General features: G+C 35.1%; 1 protein-coding gene across 4 annotated transcripts in view; it reads left to right on the forward strand.

Annotated features, from left to right (window-relative positions):
- The window catches only part of TLK1 (tousled like kinase 1), a 66,142-nt gene that overhangs the window by 50,281 nt on the left and 3,615 nt on the right, over positions 1 to 12,246 (forward strand). For all 4 annotated transcript variants that reach the window (XM_050711424.1, XM_035570859.2, XM_050711422.1 and 1 more), the window contains exons 13-20: positions 1,275 to 1,372; positions 5,336 to 5,417; positions 5,694 to 5,785; positions 5,872 to 5,961; positions 6,736 to 6,905; positions 7,982 to 8,117; positions 10,569 to 10,680; positions 10,974 to 11,081. In XM_050711424.1, the coding sequence (XP_050567381.1) occupies positions 1,275 to 1,372; positions 5,336 to 5,417; positions 5,694 to 5,785; positions 5,872 to 5,961; positions 6,736 to 6,905; positions 7,982 to 8,117; positions 10,569 to 10,680; positions 10,974 to 11,081 (888 nt within the window). The remainder of the gene's footprint in view (positions 1 to 1,274; positions 1,373 to 5,335; positions 5,418 to 5,693; positions 5,786 to 5,871; positions 5,962 to 6,735; positions 6,906 to 7,981; positions 8,118 to 10,568; positions 10,681 to 10,973; positions 11,082 to 12,246) is intronic.

The following is a 12,246-nucleotide window of genomic DNA, read 5'->3' on the forward strand; positions in this document are numbered from 1 at the left end:
CTTATACCTCTGTTCCCTTGTGCCATGACTTGTTGCCCTGTTGCCTTCACCAGCACTGCCAGAATGTGCAGTTACAATATAAATTGGGTCAGAAAACTGATTTAGCTTCTTTAAAAAATAAATATGTTTTTTGCAAGGCTTGCAATTTTTTTACCTTTTTTTTTTTTTTTTTTTTTTTTTTAACTTTTAAAGAAGAGATTGATTAGTTTTCCAGTCTGGTTCACCATGTGGCTGTACAAATAGCTGTGCCAAAATAACAAGAGATGATGTGGGGCACTGCTTCCACTGGCACTGCTGGGAAAAAAAACAACAAACAAAAAAACATATCAAATGCCAGGCCTTCTTTCTCCTTTTCAGCTAGAATAATTCCATAATTATTAGCTGTCATGTACAGACTAATTTTGTCTCTACTTTTTTTTTTCTCAAACTTTCACGTCCTATAGGTACTAACTCTGAAATAAATGCAACACTTTCTACAGTGTGTTTCAATGAGTATACATTTTTTGCTTCAAGTATAAATACACTGGTTTACACAAATTAGGCACTGTGCATTCTTTACATTTTTGGAGGCAGGGAGAATCTGAAAATCTGAATAGATATTTCAGTGCTGATATGTAGCATAAAAATGACATAATTCTAAGTGCCAGGATTAGGGAATGTCCTAGGTGTATGTAGGTGACATACTTTAGAAATTGCATTTGAAATTTTAGGCAACACATGTTCTGCATTTGTAATTTTAATAAGATAGAAATGAAAAAATCTTTTGAAATTAGTTTGGTTATGGTGTTTTATATCAACACCTTTAGAGCACTTTTGCTGTAATGATTTATTCTTTTTTTTCGGTTTGTGCTTCAGCCTCAAAATATTTCAGACATCTTTTCCTAATATGTCAGTTTGTACAAAATCTGTAACTGCACATATCTCAGTTTTTTCTTCATTGTACATCAATTTCAGACCGCTTCCCAGATAATTTCTCTCCTTGGCTGAGGTACAAAACCCAGCTGCCTCTCATTTTGAATAGCATCCCTACAGTGCAGAACAAAACTATGAACATCCCATTACCTGTGGGTTCATGGACAGAAAGTTCCTTGAAACAGGCTTTTGCCTTATCTTTCTGAATTTTTCAGGCTTTAAGAGGAAAACAGTGCTTCTAGTTCAGCAGGGTTTTATAATGTTATGTTCCTCCATTACCACTAGTATTGATGCAGGGGTAAAAATATCCTTTTCAAATGGGGAGTAAATGAGCTTTTATACTTCATTCTTTTCATTTGCAGGAGGAAGCTGAAATACAAGCAGAACTTGAACGTTTGGAAAGAGTTAGAAATCTTCACATAAGAGAACTGAAAAGAATAAATAATGAAGATAATTCACAGTAAGAGACTTAATGTTTTAATTTTGCACGTCTACTTTTAATATAATGAGCTAACATCAAATTTTACCTATAAGAGAGAAGCAGGTTCATAAATTTTTCTTTGTTAGTTTATGTATATATTTTTTAAAAACCATTTAAACTTTGCCAAATAGAAAGGTTTCCAGTTTTAAGTTAACGGTTTTATTCAATATGCAGGAAATAACATACATACACAGATTATAATGCAAGAAAGTTAAAACTTTCAAGACCATGTTACTAGGTTAAAAAAAAAAAAAAAAGATCCTGTAAGGGAACCTAATGCAATTCCCTTAACTGACAGTAACGCAAGAAAATGGTGGGGAGGTTTGATGTCAGAGCAGAGATTTTATGATGCAGTTAAAATTAGTTTTAGTTTTATTGCACTGTAATTTACATATTACACAGGTACCTGATAGTAAAAAAGATAAATGCAAAGTATTTTGAGTTAAGTTAAATGTTACTCTGTACTTCAGCTTGCATGGCAATTTATCATAATGTTGAATTGGCATTTAAAATTTGCTTTAACTATGTAGATTCCAAAGTAATTACATAACTAATAAAGTCTAAGTGTGTTTTCCATGATGGAGAATACAAACATTAACACCACAGTTCCACCAGCACTTAAAGCCGGCACTGTTGCTTGAAAGAAACCAGTTCTGCCTATCTACTTCTTTCTTATGCACTTGCCCTTTTTCTTTTCACATGCTAGCAATAGCATTTCTGTAGGGAACAGATGCAGGAGGTTGATGCAAGTTAAATTTCCAGTTCCTGTGGTTTCTTTTTCTGGATTAATTTTAACACCATATCAATCAAACTCCTGGCCTAGTTCTTTGCCCCCCATTGCATAAATGCTTGTGCTGCCATGAGGAGAGAGGGCAGTGCAAGGGTGGAATGAGCAGCCATGGGGAAGGAAATGGCAGGACTGGGCTTGTTTCTGCACTAGTAAATGTTTATGAAACAGTAGCCTTAGGACTTGAGGGCTTTAATTTCTACTTTTTAGACACAATAGATTTATATATACACTAAGATTTCTGAACGTTAAAGCGACAAGACATGAAATTGTTTTCTACTATTTTAATGGTCCCCATACCCTCAGGGAATACAGAAAAATTTTGTTACCATGTGGCTGTAGTGCTAATTGATAGCTAAATTGATGTTGTGTCATTGTTTTGGTTATGAAAAATAATGGGTGTTGATGCTTACTTACACTTTGGTGGCAGAATATTTTCTTTTGAAAATAAACGTCCTACAACAAAATAAAAATAGATGTGTTATTTGGAATGTTAAATGCTAAAATGCTAACCACTGTTAATCCTCAATGTTGGCATAAGAAGTTTAAAAATAATAATAATAATTCAACAAGAAGGAATAAATACCACAGAAAAATTACCAGGTTGTGTGTCTGTGTACACATTGTGTAGGAGGGGCAGGGACAAAACGTGCCCAAATTAGTCCCCCCTTGAAAACAGTTACAGGACATGGACAAGCACCTTCACTTCTTTTTCCAGTCAATGTTGGCATCCTTTGTGATACAAAATTAAAAGCTTTCTACTTAGTGTTCATATTTTTGGGGGTTTTCGTTGGGCAGGGGGAGAGGCGGCAGAGTTAGACTTGAATATTTGCCAAGTAGCCAAGCTGCAGCTTACAAGTATAATACAGAAGACAGAAGTAATGGGGAAGTCACTTAGGTCTGCAGCCCCTGCTGTCTTTTCCTAATATTACTTGGGTCTCAACCACTTGATAAGAGAGAGGGTTCTGAAGTGGCCTTTGGGTCCTGACACAAGTCCTGCTGGGTTTTCAACTTCCACCTGGGGTCTGAGGTTGAGCCCTCTTTCTTGTTCTGGCCGCCTTCCCCTTCACATCACTCTACGCATGCATGCCCCCCCCTCAAGCCCCCCAAACATGAAGTATTCTGCAAACTTACCTGTTTGGGGCCACAGGCTTAACAACAAAACGTAGAAAATTTTGTATTGCCCAGTTTAAAGATGGGTAAACTTGTATGTTACAACTACACTGGGAGAACAGGACAAGTGGAGATTACAGGTTAGGGCTTTCCTGTCTGGGTTGAGAGCCCGTGAGATGCTGGGGCTTCCTGCAGGGTGCTGGTTCTGAGTCACGGAGAGCCACTCAGGGTTAGCAGAAGCAGCAGTGGAGGGGGGAGGTGGAAATGTTCTCAAGACTGGTCCTACTAGGGGCATAGATGTCATAGAAGGACCAAGAAAACATTAATTTAAAATCTTCAAGAGTGGTTTGAAGAAATGGGCTACTGATCACGTAACATCAGTCTCATAATTATTATACCTCTAAATTTATTTAATCTGTACTGAATGTGTTGCTTATTATTTATGATTTTTAAAAAGAATAAAAACTTTAACATTCAAATATGCATAAACCTTCCTTAAGGTTTTCAATGCAGTATAATTAGCAGTTGGCTCTAGATTTATGAGTATAGGTATCTCATCATTGTACTGAAGATGTGATAAAATGATAGAGCCTATCAGGCTTTGTGAGGCCTGTGACCCTATGAGGTCACCTGTCACTGTGAGTGAAGAGACTTGCAAACATTTGTTTTGTTTGTGTCATTTACTACTAGGATTCATAAAATCTTACCTAATATTACCTAAATATTTACCTAGTTTCTCTATCTCTGAAGAGCTTTACTAAAAATCCGTATTTCAAAAAGTGTAAACTCGGAAATCCCATTTGTTGTTAGAAAGACAATCAAGTCACCAGCTCAGCTTACTAGGATTTTGGAAGCTGATAAAAAAAATGTGTTTTCATCTAACAAACCCCCAAAGAGTTCCAGCAGTCACCATCATCTCTCTGAATCCTTCACTTTTTTTTTCTGCTTCCCTTTGTTGCAAACGTGAGCAGTCAGACTCTGGATGACTGATCGTATGGAGGGATTTATTTTGTCGTCTTCACATTTTACCAGAGTGTGTGGTCCTTTTCTGTATCTTTCAGCATCATTTTGCATTTAGAAGGCGTTTTTCCTTCTTGCTTTTGATAAGAGTATGTGCAGATATTCAGTCCTTTGATATATTTTCTTGTGTACTGCTGTTGGTTATTTTCTAACTTCTTAGCCTTATATAAAGTCCATTTATATATATATATATATATAAATAAAAGGAAGCATATCTTCCTTATCTGTTCCAGAAAACAGGAGCTGACATATAACAAATTTGGCACAGTGAGCAGAGAGCCCTTGGTTCCCATCTCATTAACCTTTATGCAGAGGAAGGGTTTGGGATTTCAGCAGGATACATACTGTAGGATGATAGGGAAGAGAACAGCAGCCCTCTAGTGATTCGGGTTGCAAAGCAATATTCACCTGTGTTTAGAATATTACCATTGGAGGGTTTCTGGGCATGTTTATTAGTAAAGGATAAATGAACAGATTGAAAGGGTGGAAAATGTACTGAAATTCTCTGCTCACTTCGGATTTTTCAGACAGCCTAGAAGCAGAACTCATGCTATGGAGAGGACACAGACTCTACTGTTATTACTGTTGCTGACATCGACAATGATTACTGTTGTTGATAGGCAGTGGTTTAGTTTCAAAAATTTAAAAAAAAAAAAAAGACAATGCAGAATAGTATTTTCTCTGTTGACTCATCACGAGAACAGTGTTTATAGTGAGTGGGTTAAGGGTGTTTTTCTTATCCTCACAAAAAGAAAAAAATGACAAAAGTTTGTCACAATTGTGTGATTTGATGATGGTGTTGTGATAGCAGTTGTTTGCTGAGTAGTCAGCAGGTACTGAAATTGGCTGTGTTGTATAGTTCTATAAAGTTGCACATGGTGAAATATTGTTCGGCGTTTTAGATATCACTAGTAGAAAGAAAAGTTCTGTTTGAGCTGCTTGAGAAGTAATACTAAGAGATTTAAATTGTAGGCTATGACTGTGTAACTTAAACAGAATTAAATTGTTTTTTTTCTTTCAAGGTTTAAAGATCACCCCACATTGAATGAACGGTATTTGTTACTCCACTTACTTGGCCGAGGTGGCTTCAGTGAAGTATACAAGGTAGAGTGTGTTTAGTCTGCTAAATCTAATGTTTGAGTCATATATTTTTGTACATTTAAATTTGGGGACTGGGGCGGAGGGGTGGTGAGGGATCTGAATAAACAGGAGGATTTTAACATGGTGTACTCTTTAAACAGAGGTTGAACAAACTCCTTGATTAATGCATGGAAGGAGGTAGCATTACAGTAGACATGGGAATTACGTGACAATTTTTTTCCTTTCTGTTGGGTGTTATTTTGGTTATAACTTTCCCATATTTGTGGGTTTCTTTTTTAGGCTTTTGATCTTTATGAACAAAGATATGCTGCTGTGAAGATTCACCAGCTTAACAAAAGCTGGAGAGATGAAAAGAAAGAAAACTACCACAAGTAAATATTAATGACTTACGCTTCGTATGTTAAATTGAATAGCGTTTTATTGATTGTGGAAGATTAATGTATCCATCTTCTTTTAGACATGCCTGCAGAGAGTATAGAATACACAAAGAACTGGATCACCCCCGGATAGTTAAACTATATGACTACTTCTCCTTGGATACAGATACGTACGTACATGAAATGATAAGTTTTTTCTAAAACTTGACAAGGATTGTTAGTATTGTAATATTTGAACAAAAAGAATATGTTCTTGCTTTCAGACAAAACATTTAGGGTTTTTTTAGGGCAACTTCAACAAACAAAAACAACAAACAAAAAAACAACACTAGTTTCAGAATTTTGTATCGGATAAATATTGCAGACCTTCTATAAAGTGATGTAAACACTGTTTTGTAACACCTGACTAGCAAACCCTACAGGGTGTTCTGAGGATGAAAGGGAATATACAGTGTTGTAATGTTTTTGGGCAGAGCAAGGGCTGCTGAAGGGCAGCCCGGAAATGCTGTAGCTTAAGTTTCCAAGACTAAATACCATCAGGAGCCTTAGTAGCTTAAGTGTGGCCCATGGTCACTGGGCATGAAATTTTGTGTCACATCTTAAGGGATAATGAATATATCTTTTCTACAGAGAAATATGTCTGCATAAATAAGTGTGAGTTTGGTTGGTAGGGATTTTCTGTTTGTTTTGGTTTGGTTTGGTTTTTAAACTTTATCTCTCTTCAGTAGGGATGCATTTTCTTTTTTGGTGAATATGAATGTTCTGATTGATGTCAAGTTTCATAAGCTAATGGTTATGCCATGTGTTTTACTAACAATTTCACTCATATAGTTTAATATTCAGGTAGCCGTCGTTAAGTTTGTCCGTATCAAACGAGGTTGTCATATCTCTGATCTTGTAGTTTGATACATCATTTAATTTTGTCTCTTTAAATTCTGCCCTAGGTTTTGCACGGTGTTAGAATACTGTGAAGGCAATGACTTGGATTTCTATCTCAAGCAACATAAATTGATGTCAGAGAAGGAAGCTAGGTCCATTGTAATGCAGATAGTAAATGCACTACGGTATCTCAATGAGATCAAGCCCCCTATTATACACTATGATCTTAAACCAGGTAAATGAGGAATGATAAAATTGAAAATGTCAGCACCTTTTTTTATCCTTATTTTATTTGTAATTCATGATTGAAAATACCAAAATTATCTTCCGTATATCAGGTTTATTTTAATCAACTGAAAAATGGATATTTCTCTTTCTCATTTTATTGTAAAAATCAGATGTCTTTTCTTTAGAAAAATGTCCGTCATAACTTTTCTCCTTTGTATTATTTTGATTTCACTTTGTAGGAAAAATTTGTAGACCACATAGATACATACATTAGCATTTAACAATGTAAGCAGATAAGATCATTAATTGGCTTAATCCTGTCTGATCATGGTGGAATGCTGATTTGTAAATAATTTTTCTCTTATATATTTCTTAGCCTGTAAAAGGATTAAAACAAGTAATCAATCACTTTTTGCAGCTGAGGATAAGCATTTCAAACCAGGACTTTACAGAACTTTTTTTTTTTTAACGTTGGGTCTAATAGTGCCAGGCTGTTTGCTTGCTACTGTGTACTAAATTGTTCATATAGATTTATATTATGGAATAATAGATTTCATATTATGGCATTGTACCAAATGTATTCTTAGTCTCCTTATTTTTTGTTCTCTTTTTAGAGGAACCTCATCAAATAACTTTTGTATCAAGAAATTGCTGTACAGCTCTAACACATGGAGTTAGATTCTTAGCACGTTACTGCAGTAATGTCTTGGCACTATTTTGTGTCATATACAAACCTTGAATTGTGTAGGGTAGAATTTGTTTTGGACAGAAAATTATGAAACTTCATTATGACAAGTATACTGCTACACTTTGCTGTTTCCTCACTGTCCAGCTAGCTCCCAGTTGAGGGAGCCATTTCAGATGATGATGATAACATAGAGAGTTCCTGAGACTGCACTAAAATGTGTCATAGTCAAGTCACTCTAGACCTGAGGATATAAAGATGTAAAGTTGTCACTGACCCCTCATTAAGTTGAATGCTCCTGAGAATTGATCGTAGTTTTGAAAATTGGGCATTCTGATAGCTTTTTTTGAGCTTCATAAAAAAAAGTGAAACAATTTTTTTTTTTCCCCTCTGTTTAGGTAATATCCTTCTTGTAGATGGAACAGCATGTGGAGAAATAAAAATTACTGATTTTGGTCTGTCTAAAATAATGGATGATGATAGCTACGGTGTGGATGGAATGGATTTAACTTCCCAGGGAGCAGGAACTTATTGGTAATGCCTGGTTTGATTTTATTGTTCAGACTCTGGGTCATTGTTCAGACTTAAGAAATGGTTTCATATCTAATTCCTATATATAGCTAGGATTAAAAACACTAACATTGGTGACAAAGATTCTTACGGAGTACAGTGGATCTTGATATTCTCAAATATGACAGAATGATGCCATAAAGTGAAGTAAGATAAAAGTATATATACAATGTGGAGAAGATCTCTGTGATTTGTAAATATGGTTTCCCAGAAGAAGCAGGTGTTTAATCTTTGGCTGCAGGTGGTTGAAGACGTTTGACAGAGCTGTGATGATTAAGTGTGGGTGCTTAGTCCTTGGAAATCTTAGAGCAGGGATTACCAGAAGGTAATGTCCTTAGAACAAAAGAGCATTTACTCTTTCATCCTAAAGGTTAATGAGAGCTCAGCAGCTGCGACTTGTTTTCTGTGTACCCACATGCTTATCCCAAAACCTGAAATTTTGGAGCTGCCTAGAGACTAGGAATGACAAAAAGCATTTTGTTGCTTACAGAAAAGCTGTTTTTCGAATTAGCTTTCTAAAGATGCACCTTCTTTTTGGCACAGTAGCTCTTTGGGCCTGGGTGCATGGTAGTTGTGTCAGGGTGACTGGAGTAGAAAGCCTACATAGACCACGTTATTACTTTTGTGAATTCATTTGCTCTTTTTCTCCTCATTTCTGCCTGTAGCAAGAATACAGTCTGAAACTGAAACCTAACTCTAAATGGAGAAGCCAGTGTCGTTCCTGTTTAATATTGAATTTTCCCATATTTGGAAGTTGTACATAACATTTTTTTCTATTTTCCTTCAGAATTTTTAGGAAAAAAACATGTACACTCGTGCAGTAACTAAAATGTGTACATGCTGTGAAAAGACAATTATTCAAGTTAAAGCATTTTGGAAGTGTTATACTGTTTTGCTACTTTTCTTAATATTCCAGCTACTTTAACATTAAGTATTTAATTGTAGGAACACAATTCAAAAAAAAATGTCTGTTGGATTTCATCTAAAATAACACATGCACTGGCAGTGTTGTGAACTGGGAGATGAAAAATGGTCTTTGAGCATTATAGATTTGTGATGAATCTCTGTGTTTCTAATTCACACCTTTTCTGAGCCCAAAATCTTCGTTAGGGAAAGTTTTGAGTGAGTTAGAGGTGGAAATCTGTATGTGTAAAGCCAATCACACAAATTAAGTAGTATAGTACTGGGAAAGATTTTTTCAGTCATTGGGTCTAGTCACCTCTCCTTCCAAGTAGTCAGGTCACATAATATATTCTGTAAACTTAGTCGTTTGTATTGAGTTTAGTGTTTTGTCCCCAGTAATCTGATTTGAAGTCTGTTCTGTAACCTCAGTTCTATGATCATTAGAAACCTAATCTTCTAATTTACAGCCTGTGTTTACTTGTAGCCAGTTTATACTTGTTTGTTCCTGCACCAACAGCGTTCTCCTCTGAAATAGGTTGTTTCCCTTCCTGATAAAGTAATTGCTCTATTATGTTTGTATATTCTTTGGTTTTTCTCTGAATTGGAGGCTTTTCATTCTTCAGATCATCTCAGTAGTTTTTCTCTGCACTTGAATCAATTCAAGACCATCGTTTTTTAATGTTATAATCAGAATTGCACGCTAGTATTCCAGAATAGATTTTGTGGTGATGTGTGAAATTCGTATTCATGTTGCATTCTTGTCTCATCTTTCTGCTTATTTTCATTTTCACAAACATTTCTTCAAGATTTTTTCTAAAAACTTACATGCCGTTGATGAAAGAATGTCTGGTCTGTAATTGCTCTAATAGGTTTTTAAACATTTTTAAATTTTGAATGTTACAGTCATTAATACTTAACTGCCCTCATCTTGATCATTTGGAAGATTTACTTGTTTTTTAAAGGAGAATCCATTTCACTAGTTCTTTCCTAATTCAGAGATGGCATAGGAACTTACTCAACTTTCAGCTTTTTAAATATGGCTTCATGCAGATTGTAGGAATGGAAATATCAGTGACCTTTGTCCTACCACATAGCTCTCTGATTAATGTCATCATTCTTACTGAAAACTTAAGTAGAGTATCTTTGAAGCCATATGTATGTTAGCTTTGATTCCTAACCAGGCCTTGCTGTAAAATGCCCTGTATAGCTTTCATCTTTTCTCATGCTGAAAGAGGAAGAAGGTATATATTTAACCTACGATCCCAATACTTGAAAAACAAATGATGATTAGTGGTTTAGGTAAAGAATAGGCCCTCTATTTGAATGCAAAAAATTGCAGTGTCAGTTCTGAAGGGTGTGTGAAGTGTTGGAATGAAGATCATAAGGTAACTGTACAGTTGTCAAAAAATCAGAGGTGGTATATGAAGCATTTGTAGAATCTGGTATTTGAACAAGTTCTAGTGATTGCATACATGTACTTGCTGACATCTAGGCACATATTTTGTTTTTCAGGTACTTGCCTCCAGAGTGTTTTGTAGTTGGCAAAGAGCCACCAAAGATTTCTAATAAGGTTGATGTATGGTCAGTTGGAGTAATCTTTTTCCAGTGTCTTTATGGTAGAAAGGTAAGGAAAATATTGCTTGAAAATCTTAAAGCTTTAGTGTAAATGCTTGTCTACAGTAGACTTTGAACAACAGTTATAAAGATGTGAATCTATACAGAAAATGACTTGTAGTTCTAGCTGGCGTGCATTGACATTGCAAGAAATGTAGAAAATTTTGACTAGAACTTTTTGTTTTAATTTCAGAAATGGTTAGAAATTTATATTACCACTGTAACAACTTACTATGGCATAAATATTTATGAATTCAAAATAGTTGGATAACTCATGCAGAAAATCCTGTGCTTATTTTTCAGCCATTTGGCCATAATCAATCACAGCAAGATATCTTACAAGAAAATACAATATTAAAAGCCACAGAAGTTCAGTTCCCTGTCAAACCTGTTGTAAGCAATGAAGCCAAGGTAAGGTTTCATACATTTGCAGGGTAACAGTTAAAACCTCAGTCACTTATTTTTGAGGATTCAGCTATAACATTGCTGTTAAGTAAAGAATGCTCCGGGACGTAGTAACTAAATATGTAGGAAACTATAATGGAGAACTAATATTTTCATGTTTTAATTTCATCAAACTTATTTTAGCAATTCTTAAAATTTTGTCCTAAATGCAAGACCTTACAATCTAGTTTTTTCTTGTGAAGTAGACATTCTCTAAAATCACCTGCTTTGCCTTTTTGCAGAGGACCTTAACTGTCTCTCTAAAAGTTCTTAAGAAATACTTCTGCAAACAGTAGAAAGCTCTTTCTGAAAATAGTGAATGTTTATTCTCCCCAGCCTTATTGGCTTAAAGAACTATTTGACTACTGAATACCTGGAGAGTGTGCCTGCCAACATTCTTCCCCTTGAAAGGTCATAGTATGTGTGTATTAACTTAAATCTGAGTTTAGAAACACAAATTCTTGCAATTAAAGTATTTCAATGACAATTTGAGAAAGAAGACTAATTAAATAAATAGTTGATCAGCCTTAACAATATGGATGGCAATGTTTCCTGTATTTGGTAATATTTTTATTTTAAAAAATCTGTAGTATCAAACTCATATGTACAGACTAACCATGAAAAGAACAGATTAATGTGTTTTCCAAAACGGCTACCGTGAGTATCTATAACAAATCCAATTCTGTGAATACGGAATAAAGTATTATATATGAGTTATTTGTTTGTAAAATTGTCCTGATTTCTAAAAAACTAGTGGACATATGCAAAAGTGATTCTCTCATTGGGAGGGGAAGAAAAAAAAAGAAAAAAAAGCCAGATTAGTAGAATACTGATATACCTACTTTGGTTTGGGACACAAGCTGCAAAGAATTTAGGGATGTTAAGACAATTCATCTTCTCGAAATTAAACCGAAAGAAAACACAATTCTAGATGAGGTAGGTTTCCCAAGAAAATAGGTCATTTCAGTACATAAACCTATTATTAAAAATTGTGGTATGTTTATGTTGAATATATTTTCTAGAAGAAGTTTGAGTTGATGTTAGGATTTTGAAAATTGGTTTGAAGAACTAATTTTTCCTGTGTGTGTGTGTGTGTGTGTGTGTTTTGTTTGTTTTGGTGGGTTTTTTGTTT

This window comes from Cygnus atratus, chromosome 6 (genome assembly GCF_013377495.2).
Source record: "Cygnus atratus isolate AKBS03 ecotype Queensland, Australia chromosome 6, CAtr_DNAZoo_HiC_assembly, whole genome shotgun sequence".
NCBI classification, from domain to species: Eukaryota; Metazoa; Chordata; class Aves; order Anseriformes; family Anatidae; genus Cygnus; species Cygnus atratus.